Here is a 20,694-nt window from a genome sequence, read left to right as displayed (position 1 = left end):
TTTCAGTCCACAAACATATAACATTTGTTCTGTTTAATAAGTTACATAATATTAGACAACCTGGCAGAAAACTAAAACTTTACCACAGTCTATAGACTAGTACTGATCTGAGGACCATGTTCTAATGTTGTAATTTAAACAGGATTAATTAAAATCACTTTAATGATGCATACTGCAAACATTTTAGAATAAGTGTTAAATATCAAAGCAATTTATATACTGGATTTTAGTTTTCATCTAATAACATAAAATATTTAAAAGAAATCTCTATTAGTAACGTGATACTGTATTTTTTAATTTCGCTAAAACTGTTACTTCAGCAAATGTTTACACTAAAAGACAGTATATGCAGCAAATAGCATTATTTATATCAAAATATGAAGTTGTAAAAGCAATAATAATTATAAAATATACCCTAGATTTCAGTTAAATTTTTCTTTGTGAGTATGGCTGATGTTCCTGCTAAAGGAAAATATCAACTAGAAGAGAAAAATAATTTTCTGTAGTATTCTAAGCAAATAATCATTATTTATTAAAATATTCATTAATATACAGTATTACAAATCTTACACAGCAAGAATCTTCACAATAATTAATAAATAATAATAATAATTTAATTAATATAAATAAGATGTTTTTGAAAAATAATTGATTAGTGAATATTTCTTATGATAATATTATGTGGTTCCTCTGATAAATATCTTTTAAATCTGAAAAAGCAATGCTTAATGTCCTAAAAACGTGTTAAAAAAAGCTTCTGAAATGTAATGTATGTATCAGAGTATGTTTTTTCTTAATGTACTGTACATAAAAATTGATATTTAAAGCAACAGACAATCTCTTAAACTTACATAGAACGTACGGTACCTATTTACTGACATTTATGATTTAAACTAATATATGTATATAGCCAACCAAATTTTATTTATAATCTGATATATCAATTTAATTCAACGTTAATTTTAAAAATCTCACATTATAAATGAAATTTTAAATCTAAAAATATAAATATGTTTCAGTCTAACATTCTATTTNACATCATTGTCACGTTCGATTATTACTGCATGCAGCAACATACACATATTTCTCTATAACGTCTGTGTTTGCCATGAACTGTGAATATATACATATATATACACGTTACACAAAAAGTATCCCTGACAACAAAATTCTGTTTCCAGATTTGAATTTTCCATGATAAATTGGTTTAGAATCACACATTTTAATATCAGAAATAGAACCCTTGTCAAACAGTGTTATTATTGTTTGATTCTGTTCGTTTTATGTCTTGTTTTAAATGCATTTTGAGCATAAAGCTTGTTCTTATATTCTCTCTTCTAATGTAACAACGTCAGAAAACACCGTTTTGAAAGATATACATTATTTATTAGAATATTTGTACTATGTTACATTACTCTCAATTATTATGAAATATTAATTTAAATGACTAAAAGTTTTAATTTCAACTACTGTATTTTATTTTAAATTTTAAAGTATGTTTTCAGTCCACAAACATATAACATTTGTTCTGTTTAATAAGTTACATAATATTAGACAACCTGGCAGAAAACTAAAACTTTACCACAGTCTATAGACTAGTACTGATCTGAGGACCATGTTCTAATGTTGTAATTTAAACAGGATTAATTAAAATCACTTTAATGATGCATACTGCAAACATTTTAGAATAAGTGTTAAATATCAAAGCAATTTATATACTGGATTTTAGTTTTCATCTAATAACATAAAATATTTAAAAGAAATCTCTATTAGTAACGTGATACTGTATTTTTTAATTTCGCTAAAACTGTTACTTCAGCAAATGTTTACACTAAAAGACAGTATATGCAGCAAATAGCATTATTTATATCAAAATATGAAGTTGTAAAAGCAATAATAATTATAAAATATACCCTAGATTTCAGTTAAATTTTTCTTTGTGAGTATGGCTGATGTTCCTGCTAAAGGAAAATATCAACTAGAAGAGAAAAATAATTTTCTGTAGTATTCTAAGCAAATAATCATTATTTATTAAAATATTCATTAATATACAGTATTACAAATCTTACACAGCAAGAATCTTCACAATAATTAATAAATAATAATAATAATTTAATTAATATAAATAAGATGTTTTTGAAAAATAATTGATTAGTGAATATTTCTTATGATAATATTATGTGGTTCCTCTGATAAATATCTTTTAAATCTGAAAAAGCAATGCTTAATGTCCTAAAAACGTGTTAAAAAAAGCTTCTGAAATGTAATGTATGTATCAGAGTATGTTTTTTCTTAATGTACTGTACATAAAAATTGATATTTAAAGCAACAGACAATCTCTTAAACTTACATAGAACGTACGGTACCTATTTACTGACATTTATGATTTAAACTAATATATGTATGTAGCCAACCAAATTTTATTTATAATCTGATATATCAATTTAATTCAACGTTAATTTTAAAAATCTCACATTATAAATGAAATTTTAAATCTAAAAATATAAATATGTTTCAGTCTAACATTCTATTTTGATTTCTTATAAAGCAAAAATAATGTTTAACTTACAATACTGAAGTTTATTTAATCACAATTCTTTGGGAAAATCTCAAAAGGGGAAAAAAATACGGAGAAAACGCAGAACTTTCGGAAAATTTCGCTTAAAAATGGCGATCAACAATAGAAAAATCGAACAATACATTCGAACAATTCGTTGCTTTCGAACGTTCGATGATCCGACAAATACATTACGCGTTACGTCAAAATATTAATCGATTTAAAATATTTCACTTAAAAAGTTAAAATTTTTCTCTTTTTCTAATAAATAAAATGATAAAAAATGAAATTTATAGATGTATTTTAATTAATTCTAATGTAATCTTATTTTATTTTTTGGAAGGTTCAAATAGGAATTTGTATTATATTCACACAGGCCCATATACCATATATATAATAGAATGTTTGTCTAAGCATTTTGATAGATATGTGGCAATTGCGTGTCTAAAATAAACAAGATAGGAATCTTACTCCGTGTAATGTTGAATTACTTTATTCTTTAAAGTCAATAATTTTAACCAGATTCAACTAGCATGGTTTTAAGAATGTGGTTTACTTTTAACGAAACTCTTAAAAAGGCTATATAAATTAAAATTAGCTTTTAAAAGCTTTTAATTTTATGCAAATCAACTAGCGGGGTTGCGGGGCGAGCAGTTTACTTCACTTTCACTTAGCAAGCAACTTACGTCGTGAAGAAAAAAAGTCATTCCCACGGTACCCGCGATGAATTCAAGTTCAACAACAGAAGTTTAAAAATTTTTTCAAAAAAACTCTAAAGAAAACAAGGCGCAATGCACACTTTGCGGCAAATTTTTAAAGTTTTCTGGAAATACGACAAATTACCGTCAGCACTTTCACGGGAAAGTTTTAAATGACCACACGAAAACATCAGGTCCACCCAGGAAACAACCTCGTGTGGAATTCATGTACACGGAAAATAACGTACTGTATTCTTGAATAATTCAATACAATATGTTTTGAATTAATCATTTAAAAATATTTATCAGTATAAAGCTTTTCAGATATGTAACAGATTTTTATTTTTTATTTTAAGATGTTAGTGCTATTAATATTTCCCTGGATTGAAGACCAACCAGCGGGTCGTGCCTATCAAATGAATCTCTTCATCATCGTCATCTACTACGATTTCTGCATCTTCCACATTGCTGAGTTCCATGGGATCAAATTCGCAGGGGGCTGAAAATCAGCAACGAACCGTGCTGGACTACATTAATTTGGTTCAAGATTTTAGACCACGTAAGTAATTAAACGCTTGCCTAAATGCTTTTATAGATCAAACACTAAACATTTTTGTAATAATAAGGAGTGTAACTGCACTAATAGTGGGCAGTTTTTGATTCTTGACTTAATTTTTACAGCAGTGCGATATAGAGCACTTTTTAATGCTTATTTTCATTGAAGTCATGTACATGCCTAAAATATTGGCTTAGATTTGAATCTAAGGCAGTTTCGATTTGAATTCATTAAGGCTTAGATTTGAATCTAAGCAACATGCTTAAGCAGTGTTCACTACTGAATGTCCATTACTAGTGAAGTTATTTGACAAGTAGATTAAGAAATTATTAATAAATTTAAAACTGTAGATAGAAGAAGCGAAGAAATAACTACAGCAATTGTGTGTTGGATTGTGCTGAGGTTACAGATAAATCTATTAAGTTGCCGCAGATCTCCACCAAATTTTTTTATACTTATTCCTGGATCTCCGAGGAAAATATTGACTTTCGTGAAATCTGGACACCCCACGCTCTTCGCCTATTTCGATCTACTCGACATATCAGAGTATGTTTTTTCTTAATGTACTGTACATAAAAATTGATATTTAAAGCAACAGACAATCTCTTAAACTTACATAGAACGTACGGTACCTATTTACTGACATTTATGATTTAAACTAATATATGTATATAGCCAACCAAATTTTATTTATAATCTGATATATCAATTTAATTCAACGTTAATTTTAAAAATCTCACATTATAAATGAAATTTTAAATCTAAAAATATAAATATGTTTCAGTCTAACATTCTATTTTGATTTCTTATAAAGCAAAAATAATGTTTAACTTACAATACTGAAGTTTATTTAATCACAATTCTTTGGGAAAATCTCAAAAGGGGAAAAAAATACGGAGAAAACGCAGAACTTTCGGAAAATTTCGCTTAAAAATGGCGATCAACAATAGAAAAATCGAACAATACATTCGAACAATTCGTTGCTTTCGAACGTTCGATGATCCGACAAATACATTACGCGTTACGTCAAAATATTAATCGATTTAAAATATTTCACTTAAAAAGTTAAAATTTTTCTCTTTTTCTAATAAATAAAATGATAAAAAATGAAATTTATAGATGTATTTTAATTAATTCTAATGTAATCTTATTTTATTTTTTGGAAGGTTCAAATAGGAATTTGTATTATATTCACACAGGCCCATATACCATATATATAATAGAATGTTTGTCTAAGCATTTTGATAGATATGTGGCAATTGCGTGTCTAAAATAAACAAGATAGGAATCTTACTCCGTGTAATGTTGAATTACTTTATTCTTTAAAGTCAATAATTTTAAACAGATTCAACTAGCATGGTTTTAAGTAAACTAAAATATTGGCTTAGATTTGAATCTAAGGCAGTTTCGATTTGAATTCATTAAGGCTTAGATTTGAATCTAAGCAACATGCTTAAGCAGTGTTCACTACTGAATGTCCATTACTAGTGAAGTTATTTGACAAGTAGATTAAGAAATTATTAATAAATTTAAAATTGTAGATAGAAGAAGCGAAGAAATAACTACAGCAATTGTGTGTTGGATTTTAAAAGATGGCAGGCCTCTTGATATCGTATCAGAAGATGGATTTCAGAATTTTTTGAAAGTAGCTTGCCCAAGGTATCAGCTCCCTCACCAGACAACAATCAAAAGAAAGATTGACCATTTGTTCGATGCAGCAGTTTTGACTATAAAGAAGGAATTGTCAGCAGTAAATGTGATGGCTTTAACCACAGATGCATGGACAAATTCAATGAACAGCCGTTGTTACCTGAGAGTAACAGTTCATTTCATCAAGTATTTTAAACATCAGTCGTATGTACTGTACTTGGTGTTTCAAATTTGACAGAGAACCACACTGCAGAGTGCATATCAGAACAATTAAATGAGGTAATTGATTTTGGGGATTAGAAAAAAAGATATACAATATTGTGTTACAGATAATTGAGCTAACTTTGTAAAAACAGTTGAGCCGTTTCTTGGAAAAGACAAACACTTATCTTGTTTTGTCCATACTCTTTAATGGTAAAATATTCAGAGATGTCCCAGACTTACTGCATGCAAGTTATTGGAAAAGTAAAGGCCATTGTTTCTTATTTTCATGAAAGTAATAATGTAGCATCAGCTTTAGGGAAAGAGCAATCGAAATTGGGAGGCAGTGAACTGAATCTGATTCAGGTTGTGGAAACAAGATGGAATTCAACCTATTTAATGCTAAACAGGTTCCTTGACACAAAAGATTTAGTAACATTAGCATTACAAACTGTTGTCGGTGGTTTTGACATGCTATCTAGATATGAGTTCCATTTGGTCCAGGATGCTGTTAGAAAGCACTACTGTGATCAGCAAGATAATTCTAATTTTGAGATTGTTGTCTAATGTACTGTACTCAGTAAATTTTTCTAAGTTCAATGTAAAGTTTTTCTGAGACTCAAATTGGAAAATTGTTGAAAGTGTTTATAAAAATTTGGATTACAGATTTAAATACACTAAAACAAAACTGGCCTACAGTGTGACAACAGTGCTAGATCTATGATTTAAGAAAGTCGACTTTAAAAGTAATGCATGTTGTGTTAGAGCTGTAAATTTCATCAACGTCCAACTTAACTTACAACCAATCATTATCTATGAACGTGAAGTGATTGTGAACGATGATGCAGCTGACACCAGTGACTTGTGGGCTCACAGAAATGTAAAAATCACAAATAGTGACAGGGGATTAGCAAATTATTTAACCATAAACTCTTCATTAAAATCATTCGCATGTGAAGTTGCGCGTGCGTATTGCATTTAGTATCAAATTTTAAATTCACACGACCAGTAAAGTGCCAATTAGTCAATATAGTATTTATCAGGCTGCTCGGCCTTTTTAGTCATTATTCATAGTGGCTGAGCATTACAAATAACGCCCTATTAATCACTTGGTCCATAACATATGCATCGACTGGCCAGATCGAAAACTGGCGCCATTGTAGGCCCTTCTTCTTCTAGTGTTTATATGGGGTGCGTTTACTTTTTGCTAGCTTCCAAGCTCGCCGAGCTGACATCTAGCTTAGCCTGACGTCATACTAGCACGCTCGTAAAAGTATACACAGTAATGGACGCCGCCATCTTTGAACAAACTCCAAGCTCGTTGTAAATTCTCCGAGCGCGCTAGGAATGCTAGCAATGACGTCATGGGTGCGAAAAGTAAACGCCGTGCTCATTGGTAGCTAACAAAAAGTATACAGGCTGAGCGCGCTAGGGGCGAGATCGGAGCTAAAAGTAAACGCACCCATGGTGTAGGACCTGGGGCGCCAGTTTCTTTCTTCTAGGACACGTTGCCAGTCCTGCTCCTCTTAGGAGTGTTGCCAGCTGAGGTTACAGATAAATCTATTAAGTTGCCGCAGATCTCCACCAAATTTTTTTATACTTATTCCTGGATCTCCGAGGAAAATATTGACTTTCGTGAAATCTGGACACGCTCTTCGCCTATTTCGATCTACTCGACACTTCGCGACAAACATAACAGTGGCAGGCTAAAGTTAAAATAACCAAACTTTTAATAGTTTTCATGTTAACGTTCTTATTTTTTAGCGGGGTAATGCCAGAGATATCTGCTAGTTAATAATAAATACAAATAATTATAAACTGTAATAAAAATGTAAATTTTGTTTCGAGACCGGACGTGGAACGATTCCTAGTAGTTCCGAATTCGGAACGGTTCCGCTCCGGAACTACCCATCTCTAATTTGATAATTAAAAATAATAATTCTATGTAATTAATTCTGAACGTTTAATTTTTGTTATTAAAATCGATTATTGCTGAGTCTTATTTAAATTTAACTATATGTAATATACAGAAGACGCATTCGTTCGAAAATAGTAGTCACGTGGTGTACAGAAGATGGCAAATGAACACCTTTCCAGAATCGGTTTATTTTTCGATGAATTAAACAAAATTCGAGTATTAGATCCTGTTGTTTCGCAACAGACAATTGAATTAAAAGATGAATGCAAAGAATTCGTGGATAGTGAGTAATAATTTCGTTTTAATACGAAATTATTAATAAATTTAAAATTGTAGATAGAAGAAGCGAAGAAATAACTACAGCAATTGTGTGTTGGATTTTAAAAGATGGCAGGCCTCTTGATATCGTATCAGAAGATGGATTTCAGAATTTTTTGAAAGTAGCTTGCCCAAGGTATCAGCTCCCTCACCAGACAACAATCAAAAGAAAGATTGACCATTTGTTCGATGCAGCAGTTTTGACTATAAAGAAGGAATTGTCAGCAGTAAATGTGATGGCTTTAACCACAGATGCATGGACAAATTCAATGAACAGCCGTTGTTACCTGAGAGTAACAGTTCATTTCATCAAGTATTTTAAACATCAGTCGTATGTACTGTACTTGGTGTTTCAAATTTGACAGAGAACCACACTGCAGAGTGCATATCAGAACAATTAAATGAGGTAATTGATTTTGGGGATTAGAAAAAAAGATATACAATATTGTGTTACAGATAATTGAGCTAACTTTGTAAAAACAGTTGAGCCGTTTCTTGGAAAAGACAAACACTTATCTTGTTTTGTCCATACTCTTTAATGGTAAAATATTCAGAGATGTCCCAGACTTACTGCATGCAAGTTATTGGAAAAGTAAAGGCCATTGTTTCTTATTTTCATGAAAGTAATAATGTAGCATCAGCTTTAGGGAAAGAGCAATCGAAATTGGGAGGCAGTGAACTGAATCTGATTCAGGTTGTGGAAACAAGATGGAATTCAACCTATTTAATGCTAAACAGGTTCCTTGACACAAAAGATTTAGTAACATTAGCATTACAAACTGTTGTCGGTGGTTTTGACATGCTATCTAGATATGAGTTCCATTTGGTCCAGGATGCTGTTAGAAAGCACTACTGTGATCAGCAAGATAATTCTAATTTTGAGATTGTTGTCTAATGTACTGTACTCAGTAAATTTTTCTAAGTTCAATGTAAAGTTTTTCTGAGACTCAAATTGGAAAATTGTTGAAAGTGTTTATAAAAATTTGGATTACAGATTTAAATACACTAAAACAAAACTGGCCTACAGTGTGACAACAGTGCTAGATCTATGATTTAAGAAAGTCGACTTTAAAAGTAATGCATGTTGTGTTAGAGCTGTAAATTTCATCAACGTCCAACTTAACTTACAACCAATCATTATCTATGAACGTGAAGTGATTGTGAACGATGATGCAGCTGACACCAGTGACTTGTGGGCTCACAGAAATGTAAAAATCACAAATAGTGACAGGGGATTAGCAAATTATTTAACCATAAACTCTTCATTAAAATCATTCGCATGTGAAGTTGCGCGTGCGTATTGCATTTAGTATCAAATTTTAAATTCACACGACCAGTAAAGTGCCAATTAGTCAATATAGTATTTATCAGGCTGCTCGGCCTTTTTAGTCATTATTCATAGTGGCTGAGCATTACAAATAACGCCCTATTAATCACTTGGTCCATAACATATGCATCGACTGGCCAGATCGAAAACTGGCGCCATTGTAGGCCCTTCTTCTTCTAGTGTTTATATGGGGTGCGTTTACTTTTTGCTAGCTTCCAAGCTCGCCGAGCTGACATCTAGCTTAGCCTGACGTCATACTAGCACGCTCGTAAAAGTATACACAGTAATGGACGCCGCCATCTTTGAACAAACTCCAAGCTCGTTGTAAATTCTCCGAGCGCGCTAGGAATGCTAGCAATGACGTCATGGGTGCGAAAAGTAAACGCCGTGCTCATTGGTAGCTAACAAAAAGTATACAGGCTGAGCGCGCTAGGGGCGAGATCGGAGCTAAAAGTAAACGCACCCATGGTGTAGGACCTGGGGCGCCAGTTTCTTTCTTCTAGGACACGTTGCCAGTCCTGCTCCTCTTAGGAGTGTTGCCAGCTGAGGTTACAGATAAATCTATTAAGTTGCCGCAGATCTCCACCAAATTTTTTTATACTTATTCCTGGATTTCCGAGGAAAATATTGACTTTCGTGAAATCTGGACACCCCACGCTCTTCGTCTATTTCGATCTACTCGACACTTCGTGACAAACACAACAATGGCAGGCTAAAGTTAAAATAACCAAACTTTTAATAGTTTTCATTTTAACGTTCTTATTTTTTAGCGGGATAATGCCAGAAATATCTGCTAGTTAATAATAAATACAAATAATTATAAACTCTAATAAAAATGTAAATTTTGTTTCGAGACAGGTCTCGTGGAACGATTCCTAGTAGTTCCGAATTCGGAACGGTTCCGCTCCGGAACTACCCATCTCTAATTTGATAATTAAAAATAATAATTCTATGTAATTAATTCTGAACGTTTAATTTTTGTTATTAAAATCGATTATTGCTGAGTCTTATTTAAATTTAACTATATGTAATATACAGAAGACGCATTCGTTCGAAAATAGTAGTCACGTGGTCTACAGAAGATGGCAAATGAACACCTTTCCAGAATCGGTTTATTTTTCGATGAATTAAACAAAATTCGAGTATTAGATCCTGTTGTTTCGCAACAGACAATTGAATTAAAAGATGAATGCAAAGAATTCGTGGATAGTGAGTAATAATTTCGTTTTAATACATTAAGATAATCTGAATGTGGTTAAAGTCTAGATACGTAGACTGTCATGGCGGCTCATCTCTGATTCCAGCAAACAGTGGGGACGCACGTTCTAATCTATTCTAATAATTTGATTGGTAATAATTATGGTAATTTATTAGAATAGGTTAGGTTAGGTTAGGTTAGAACGTGCGTCCCCACTGTTTGCTGGAATCAGAGATGAGCCGCCATGACAGTCTACGTATCTGGACTTTAACCGTGAATGTATATACTGTATGTTAGTTTGTCTGGATGTAAAGTAATAATAATAATGTATATTTTCAATTTACAGAGATTGCTGAATTTCAAACAATAGTTGATAGTTTTATTCAGATAATTGACAATCTTTCAAATGAAGTTGAAAAAGAAAAACTTAAGGTAAATTTAATTAATTTAAAAATTATTTTTATTGCTTTGATTTTGATAATTAATTGCATATAACAATTAAATGAATTGTAAATATTATAACTATAAGCAATAATTATGCAGTAGTCCTCATTATATTGTGCATGCAAGGAGACAAACCAAATAAGTGATATCAAATGGCAGAATATAATAAATGTATGAGTATGTATGCATTATTGGCTAAAGTCTTTTATATTTGGAAGACCGAAAAAGGGGGATATATTTAAATGAGGGACTACTGTATATAATTTTGTATGATATATTTATTATACATAGTTATTTATATCTGCTGATATATTTGATTGAATATTTTATTGTATAATTTTAGAAATTTTTGAAGATATTTATTATAAATGTTTTAACAAGGTATATTTTTTGTTTAGCATGAAGATCATTTTCTACTGACATGTTCTCACTTAGAATAATAAATATTTTCAATTTAATATTAGTTTAATTCTGTAGCATTTCCAAGAAGCTGACCATCTAGACTAGGCTGGCAAAACAAGTGATTAAAACACTTGAAATAAATGAACAATAATAGATTAGAATTACAGGTTCAAAGGAAATAAAAGAAAAAGGTTTTTCAGCCTGTTCCTATTCAAATATAACTGGTACCTAACTCTATATTGTTGAGTAAGGAAAAAAGAAAGATCTTCAATTCACCAAATAATTTTTTTTTGAATTTGGAATGTAGAGATTGTTATATATAGCAATAGCATTATTGTGACTGTGCAATTACAACAGAAATAAAATTACAAAAATACTCAAATAGTTAGCTTAGTTCAGTATAGACATATAATATACTAGTTAGGATTTAAAGAGTTTGTACAAATTATACATCATTTGTTAAATTTGATGAAAATGACTCAGAATTTTTAACAGGTGATAATTACAGTTGACTATAACTTGAAGTGGAAGAGAGAGAGAAAAATTTTTGAATTATAGAAATTACTGTGCTATAATAAGTTCATGAATATTTAATATATATACACAGTTAGACATAAATGTTATATTTTTTTACTTCTTAGATTTATGTACAGTAGAGCGTCGTTTATCCGAAAGCTGGTTATCCGAAACGTCTGTTATCCGAAAGCATTCCAGTCGGCAAATTTAAATTTTCACTACTGCTGTGGCACTGCAATCTTCGGCTATTTCTTGGGTTACTCAAATATTTTACGTTTTTGATACTAAATTAACTTCTGAAGTATAATTTTTTATTGTTTTTGTATTTTTCAATATATTTATTTTGTTTGTAAAAAATAAAGAAAATAATTTTTAACGATACAATAGTCTTCATTAGGCTTAACATCGACGAAAATTCAACGCGAAGCAACACGCAACGGAGAAAAATTTCAACATGGGATAAATTAATATATTTTTTCGTACATGATTCGTTATCCGAACCACCCCAGTCCCCAATTGATTCGGATTAACGACGCTCTACTGTATATATAAAATAATAAAACATTTATATTATTAATGAAAGAAATCTGTTAGTTGAGTTTGACATTAACAGTCCATTGCTTCTTACTAAAAATATCTTAGATAGATGTGCTTGATCACGTCAAACATCATATTTCATATTTGACAAAACACTCTTTGTAAATTTTCTATAAAATCTGATTGCTAATTCACATTTGTACACCTATGTTAAAGTTGTTACTTTAGACATTAATTATCTACAAAAGTTTTGTATTTTATTACATTTTCAGAGGCTCGGGTATGTTAACTTTATTTCTTCAAGTGTACATAAATGTTTGATTGTGTGCAAGTTTGTCTTAGATTCCTTGAAAATACAACAAAACATATCAAGCATGAAATAAATTCATCATCAGAAACCTAGATTTCAAATTATCAAAACATGTTTTCAAAACCATTCCAAGTTATTGACACAATTTGCATTAAGTTTTAGAGTTAAATTGAGATTTAAAAAAGTTCAAATTAACAAAGTTCAACTTATTAGGAGTCAACTGTAANACAAGTTCCATTATACTCTATAATTCATTTTAAATAATTTTAAGAGTTGAAACATATTAAAAAAAAAAAACATATTATTTTAAATACTTACTCGAGTATTCCTACTTATTGCTCCTGTGTTGGAGTCCATTATATTTTAAGATTTGACAAAATCGTTTTAAAGAATTAAAACTCTATGATTAGTAGTGAGTATTTATACATTTTACTTCGAGGTTAATTTTTTGTTTTCCCTTTGGAGAGATAAATTAGGTTATCCCTCCCTCTGTTAGATTAATTTAAAATCGCCTTGGTATGTTAAATTCTTTGTTAAATTTCCTATAGTTTTGGTTTCGGCCACCTACATTATAAATTGTGTCAGACATTAACATTTGAGGTTTTATAAACCTTCTCCATGGCAAATTTTTCTAATTATTTTATAAATTGTGTTCAAACAGCTATAGAATCTAATTTATGATTCAAATAGATTCTTACATATAAGTAGTAGTGGTTTGGGCCACTTTGATTGCAAAATTAATTTTTCGAGTAAGATTACAAATTATTATTTAAATTTTGTTGAGTAAATTAAGATTACAAATGAATTGTTTTAATATCTGATGAAATAATATTTTATTAAGTTGCAGTGAGAGTAATTTGTCGAGTTTTATCATCAATACTGATAAAAATTTGTCTTAATTTGAAATAATATGACATTGAAATTATTTTGAAAAAGTTTTTACGTTACAGTTTATTTAAGTGTTTCCACTTTTTCTTTCAGTTTATCTAAAGCATGACACATTTCTGCGAGTAAGTGCAGGAATAAATTTTTGTGATTGCTGATGATATATTCTTGATTTAAGTTTTGATATTTTAAAATGTGACACCAAGAAAGTTGATTTTGGAATTTGTCAATAAATTGTTGATCAAGTTTTTGGTAACGAGAAACAATATTCCAGTTTAGATAATCTTTTAATTCGCATAGTCTCCGTTTTTAATTGTTGGAATTTTAAAAAAAATTTTATATCAAACTTATGTATGAAGGCGGTAATAAAATCATCTCAGAGAGTTTGAAATTCTGCACTTTTATTCCAATCAAGATGATGTAAAAACCTCTTTAAGAAATGTTTGAGTAATTTCTGATATTGGCATATTAAATCCTATTTTACATAATCAATATGTTGTATAATAAATGAATAAGGGAATATGTAATTTTTCCATGTGAATTCCCAATTTAAATTATCCGTGAATTCAGAAATAAACGTGTTAGATAAATCACTTTAAGCTCAACAAATTTTAAATAATAATTTGTAATCTTACTCAAAAAATTTATTTTGTGATCAAAGAGGCCCAAACCACTACTACTGATATAATAATAATAATAAAAATCAAGTAATATCTGATTGATTGTTTTTCTTTTATATTTATATATATTTTTATGTCATTTTCTTATTTTCCATCATTATTTTTGTATTTAAATATATGTATTTTATTTTTGGAATGCCGATATTCCAAACTTCTGGTTTAACCTGAGTATGGAATAGGTTGAAAATGTTAGTTTGTTTTCAATAAATTATCTCAGCAACATAAGGTGTGTTTTGATAATCTAGCAATCGCTACATTCATTCAAGAGAACCACATTATACCCATACTTGGGAAATTGCAGAAGTATTTTCTATCATTCAAAGATCAGTTGTTAGCCATTTACACAACTTAGGATACATATCATGTTATAATGCTTGGATATTGCATCGATTGACAGAAATTTAATACAATATCCATTTGTGATTTACTGCTAAAACATAATCAGATGGAGCTCTTTGAAATGACTAATTACTGGCAATGTAAAATGAATTGTTTATGATAATGCGCAGCAAAAATTATTGTGGAGACAGTCAACTGACCCCTCTTGCAACAGTATCAAAAGCCAGTTTAATATTTGAGAAAGAATATATGCTGAAAATGCTGAATATTTTATGTTGAAAACAGTTAAACTTTTTATCAAATATAATAAATGTATGAGTATGTATGCATTATTNTCTTTTAATTAAATTATGCGATTGCAATTATCTATTATTGTATGTAGAAATATTTACTTCACAGAAATTTCTGTATTTGACACGAATCTTCTATATACATACATACATGGTATTACAATATTAGAATTTAAAAATATATTGAAAATGTTTATTATTGTAAAAATATAATAATTAGTGAACATTTATCATTTTAAATTTTAAAAAATTGTGTTTTAGATGCTTAAATGTAAATTTAATAAATATTCAGTAGCTTAAGAAACTGTTAAAGTTTTTCTTTTATCATTGATTTTAAAATGTTATATATTTTTTAAATCAAGGCTATTGGATCAAGAAATTTATTAAAATCTATCACAAAAAGAAGAGAGGCCCAACAACAACAGTTGCAAGCATTAATTATAGAAAAAAAATTGCAGTTGGAAAGGTTTGCATTTTCTCAATTTGTTTACAGATAATACTAAATTGCTTCTTTTCAAATATAGTAAAGTCTAGTCTACCTATGGGATGGCTTAAAACTTACTATCAAGTTTAATGTTTTATTAGAATTGAATAATGAGTATATACGTACTAATTATTAAGCTTCTAGTCCCTGTTTTCTCAAATTCAATCTTTTACCATTAAATAATACAGTATATCCTTGATGTTCATGGATGTCAGTATTTGGGAATTTGATCATTCATGATTGGAAATTTATGCATCAAAATTTCAAGTTTCATGAAAGGTTTCAACCTTTTGGGAAATGGGAGATTATGTACTACTGTAAACTAGATTTTGTGCCTGTGAGAACTGGATATTCAGGTAGGTGCAATACTAAAGTGTGATTTACACTGGACACGAAGGCTGCAAAAGTGAAGAGAGTGAACACAGCAAATAAAGTGAGCAAAGCAAATTTTGTTCACACTGCAAGTAGTAATAAGAGTGGTTGCGAGTTTAGTTTTGCATCCTTACCAATAGATGGCATTTTAAAAAATTCTCTATATATTGCAGTTGCCATATTAGTGTTCTTTTTCTTTACTGTGTTGTGTAGGCTTATCAAAATTAAATTATATATTAGTATTATTTTCAATATGCAAATATTGAAAATAATACTAATATATTTTTCCAATTTTTGTTTTTATGGCTTGATAACACATTTTCACTTCAGATATATTAATCCCATAGAAAATAATAGTAATTCATGTTTGTGCTTGAAAATTATCTTTAAACTATATTCCTAATTCTTACTCAATGATCAAATGAAAAATTTACTTACAAGAAGTAGACTAAAGTAAACAAAAAATTGTGTTGATGCAGAAGTTGTTGTAACAGTTTATCAGAATTAGTTCCACTAAAATTGTGTAATTTCGTATTACAAATTATTACATTAGGATGCAAACAGTGCCACTCAGAGGGGTGGACGGGAGAGGCAGCTGCCCCATGCCTCGTAATATTAGGGACCTCAACTTGACAACTCAATATAATAGACAAAAATATAGAAGGCAAAGTGATTTGTTAAATTTTAACATTTATAAAATTAAATTCTAAATTTCTGTAGGAGGAGAAAAGCTTCTGTAAAATAATTAAATGTAATAATCCAAAAAATATTAAATACCATTGACTTTATTTTCTTGTCCACAATTTTATTTTAAATTTTGAAGAGCCTGTAAAATATTAGTTGCCCCAGGCCTTGCAATTCTCTGAAAGGCCCTGGGTGTAAATATGATTTTTGTAAAGGGTGCACAGAATGTTAGCAGCTTGCAGTACTCATAACCCTAAATCAGGCACTGTATTAAATTTAATTATGGCTATACTGTAAAAGCTTCTTTTTCAACTATATGTTTGCTCAATTAAATCAAACATAATTATTTCATTTTGTGAAGAAAATTGAAAAATAAATGTGAGAGTTTGAGCCTTTTCAATGTATTTGCTAAATTACTATTAACATTCATTTAGAAAAAATGGTAAAAAGTCATGTGTTCTAAAAATTTGAAGTTTATAAAAATTGTAAAGCTGGAAATTTTTTTCTCTATACAGTACTATGTTTTGTTGAATTTCATCTCTAATCCAATAGAAAAATTTACTAGTTATTGTTGATTGTATCATTAATGAAATTTTAATTATGGATAAATTTTCATAGTAATAGGTTGTTCAACATTTTTATTGATGAGCTAGTTTAGCATTTTGAAATGTTATGGTTTGCAATAATGTATCAAACAATATATAGAATTATTTATGATTAATATTATTCTCATTTCAGTAATTTTTCATTTATAAGTGAAAATAAATTTATTTTAATTATGTTCAGAATATTCAAACATTCCAATCCTCTTATTACAAACAGTAAAATAAACAGTATATCAAAATATATTGCTTTTATAATGAATTAAAAAAACAGGTGTATACTGTGATGATATATATATACTTTCTTTGTCTAGGCTGTTTTCTAACATAAAATTCACATTTAGGAACATGGAAACTAGAATCCATGAACATGTAAAGAAAAGTCAACAAAAAGTTTGACTAAAGAGGTGTACAATAGAAATTCAACAGTACATCAGAATGAGAACATCACAATTTAATGATCTTATAAAAAGGGATCAGATGTATATTTATGCAGCATGTTTAGATTATAATGTGATATAGATGAAATGTCAGAGGTAAACTGTAATTAAAAAGGAGAGGCTCAAGACAGGAAGGCAAATAATGAATATAAGTAGTTTTGAAGAGATTAAAAATGGTGCTATTTAAGTAGATACAGTTGATAAAAATATCCAATATTATGTAGTTTTACTTTTACACACATTACTTGAAATGTGTGTAAAAGTAAAACTACATAATAATGGAGATTTATGTTTGCATGTTTAGAAAGGAAGTTGTATAATGGTTAAGGCAGTCAAAGTTTAAAATGTAATGTTTAAAAACTATTTAATAGTAATATTCTAAATTGAACAATGTGTGTAGATGTAAGTCAGTGAAAATGAGACAATGCTTCTCAGTAATGTTTTAATGAGATAAAAGTTGGAACTTTGAAGGTTTGTTTTTGATGTAAAAATTGAATATACAATATTTTTACAGGAGAGCAATGATTAAGAAAAAAAGTTCTGTATTCATTTTTTATTTAATTTTTAAATTATTTAGTTTATATGTGTATATAATAATAGCAGACTAGTTTTGTTTTTAGGGTTTATTCATAAATCACTTGTCACAATTTAGGGGGAGGGATGATGAAGGTAAAATTATGATTACTTTTTCTAAATTAATTTATTTTGTTAAAATATATAAATATGTATACTGCATTTAATAATATATAGATATTTTTTTATTATATATATGAGTGTTGCAAGAAAATTGTTTAATTTAATTGTGTGATTGTGAAGTGGAAGTGCTATTTGAATATTTTTTAGCCTCTGTGTACCCAGCATGTGCACTGTACAGAAATAATTTTATGGGGGCATTAAAAATATATTTTACGATTCTACAAATTATTTTTTTTCCATTTTTTTGAATCAAATTACAGGTGTTCTATTTTTAATTTCAAGTGTAGCTTGTATTAAATAATTTTGAATTTACCATTTCCTTGCTTTAAGAAAATTCAATTTTACGATGCGATGAATGTCTTTTTCTTATTTAAATAAAATTTACAAATTAATTTAAATTTTTTATATCACATAGAAATGATGTAGCTAATTACGTAATTGTTTTTACGCCAAGTTTTTTTGTAAGTGAATACAGTAGTGTTTTTTAATTTAAAAAATTTATATAATTGTATGCAAAATGAATTTAAATAGACTTGGCCAAATATTACATAATTCAGAAGGGAGGATGCAGAGATGTTAATAAGTCAGGAAATAATGTTATAATTGGTCAGGAAGTCACAGATGGAATTACTTGTATGGACTCTGTAAATTATATCGTTTGTTATAATTAATTGATAAATTTAATATATTTTTTCATTTATAGACAGTAGTGTTTTTTAATTTAAAAAATTTATATAATTGTATGCAAAATGAATTTAAATAGACTTGGCCAAATATTACATAATTCAGAAGGGAGGATGCAGAGATGTTAATAAGTCAGGAAATAATGTTATAATTGGTCAGGAAGTCACAGATGGAATTACTTGTATGGACTCTGTAAATTATATCGTTTGTTATAATTAATTGATAAATTTAATATATTTTTTCATTTATAGAAAGTTTTCAATTTTAGGTTGAAAATACAATATGAAGCATTAAAGAAGGAAGAAATTGAACAAAAAGAACTCATTGAACAATTTCTTCTCCAAAAGTAACGACTGCTTCTTTTGTAAGAGAAATGATGTTATGTACAGATAAGAAAATAAAATGCAAGAAAACAAAAGTTTTATTTTCTCTTATTTCTTGAGCTAACACAAGAAAATGAAACTCATTGCAACAGATGGAGTTTTAATAGTGTACTAAGTGTAATTCATTATTTACTCCCCTGCTGAAAGTAATGTCATCACAAAAATGACTACTTATGTTGTGGAATCAAGATGACATTAGGACTTGGTAGCAAAATTTTATTTACAGTCATTACTATTTGTCACTGTTTTTTGTATTTTGATTAGAGTTAGAAGATAAGGTAATAGAAAAAGTACAACTCACATTACAAGAATCATTGAAAAAGAAAATATAAAATTGGCTTGAATATGTTGGAATATACCAAGAAAATAGTTCATTGGGTATATCTATCACAATAAAAACTTTGTTGGACACTACAAGGGACAGTAGAAGTACTAAAGATGAGACTCTAGTTATTACCTCCATAGACTTTTTCATTTGTAGTCAGACAACACACTCATTTTGAGTGTTGTTGGCTTGGCTTTTCCTGTCTTCTAGTTTCACTTCAAATCTATTGTGAATTTTGGAAGGTGACCAACCTTCATTGTAATAATTTCCAATAAAACTGACAATTTTTTTTTTGTTAAGCTAAAATTTGGGTTTTTCAAATTGGTAAGATCTTTAAGCATGGACAATAAATTATAAGACTTAAAAGAACGTATTTTACGAACTAATTAACCAATATGTGGAATTTAGATGCATGACTTATTTCAACTTTTAAGTTAAGACTGACCATTAAAAAAAAAATGACAACTTTAATCATGATATCCAATTTATCTTTGGCATTATAAAATGTTCATTATATAGTTTTTATATAAATTGTTTTGGCTGGAATTAAATAAAATCACATTTTCAGTATCAGAATAATTTTTTCTCATACATAATATGAAATTCATATACAGTAAGAATAAATTCATAGTCAATTTTTTCTCATCAATATTTTTATTGATTTTATTTATTTATAAAAATAATAATCTATATACAATGATATATGTTAATGCTGCTATAATTTAATTATTGAAAAATATTAATTTCTAAAGATCAGCATAGAAAAAATAATTAGTGATAAATAGTATCATAATTAATCATTTTTGCAGTTTTGTGTAATGCCAAATGTATTTTTTTCTTCTAATTATTTATGTTAAGTTTATAATGAATTAATGACTGTAAAATAATTTTTATAAAAACATTGTATGAAAATTATATCAAGTTTTTATGAACCTTCAATAACAAAATGCATGCAAGAGGAAAGTTTTTCAAGTTTTGAAATTTGTCGTGTAAAATATATATTACTATTTAAATTCTTTACTTATCCAGCAGAATATTTCTTTAAATACATAATAACGAATGTTTTCGGCTGCCTTCTTTGACCATCTTCACATTTATCAAGCACCAATCAAATGGAACATTATTATTGCAAACTTCTGAGAAGTTCATGTTGATATTGTTTGTATTGGCTGAAGAACTAACAAACTAAGACAGCCAA

The 20,694-nt window shown here is 28.9% G+C and overlaps 1 protein-coding gene across 3 annotated transcripts in view; it reads left to right on the top strand.

Moving 5' to 3' along the window:
- LOC111613815 (intraflagellar transport protein 20 homolog) overlaps positions 1-20,070 on the top strand; it is a 28,041-nt gene extending 7,971 nt beyond the window's left edge. Inside the window, exons 4-8 of one of the 3 annotated variants that reach the window (XM_023355165.1) lie at positions 3,612-3,814; positions 7,693-7,863; positions 10,770-10,855; positions 15,189-15,292; positions 19,057-20,070. In XM_023355165.1, the coding sequence (XP_023210933.1) occupies positions 7,737-7,863; positions 10,770-10,855; positions 15,189-15,292; positions 19,057-19,138 (399 nt within the window). In that variant the 5' untranslated portion in view covers positions 3,612-3,814; positions 7,693-7,736 and the 3' untranslated portion in view covers positions 19,139-20,070. Of the gene's footprint in view, positions 1-3,611; positions 3,815-7,551; positions 7,864-10,263; positions 10,435-10,769; positions 10,856-15,188; positions 15,293-19,056 lie in introns of those variants that run through there. The other 2 variants (XM_023355164.1, XM_023355166.1) reach the window with 2 other exon arrangements.
- Positions 20,071-20,694: the final 624 nt, after the last annotated feature.

Source organism: Centruroides sculpturatus, unplaced genomic scaffold (assembly GCF_000671375.1).
Source record: "Centruroides sculpturatus isolate CEXI.00-Female unplaced genomic scaffold, Cexi_2.0 scaffold572, whole genome shotgun sequence".
Classification (NCBI taxonomy): domain Eukaryota; kingdom Metazoa; phylum Arthropoda; class Arachnida; order Scorpiones; family Buthidae; genus Centruroides; species Centruroides sculpturatus.
The sequence above is the reverse complement of the archived record's forward strand: the minus strand, read 5'-3'. Positions and strand labels throughout refer to the sequence as shown.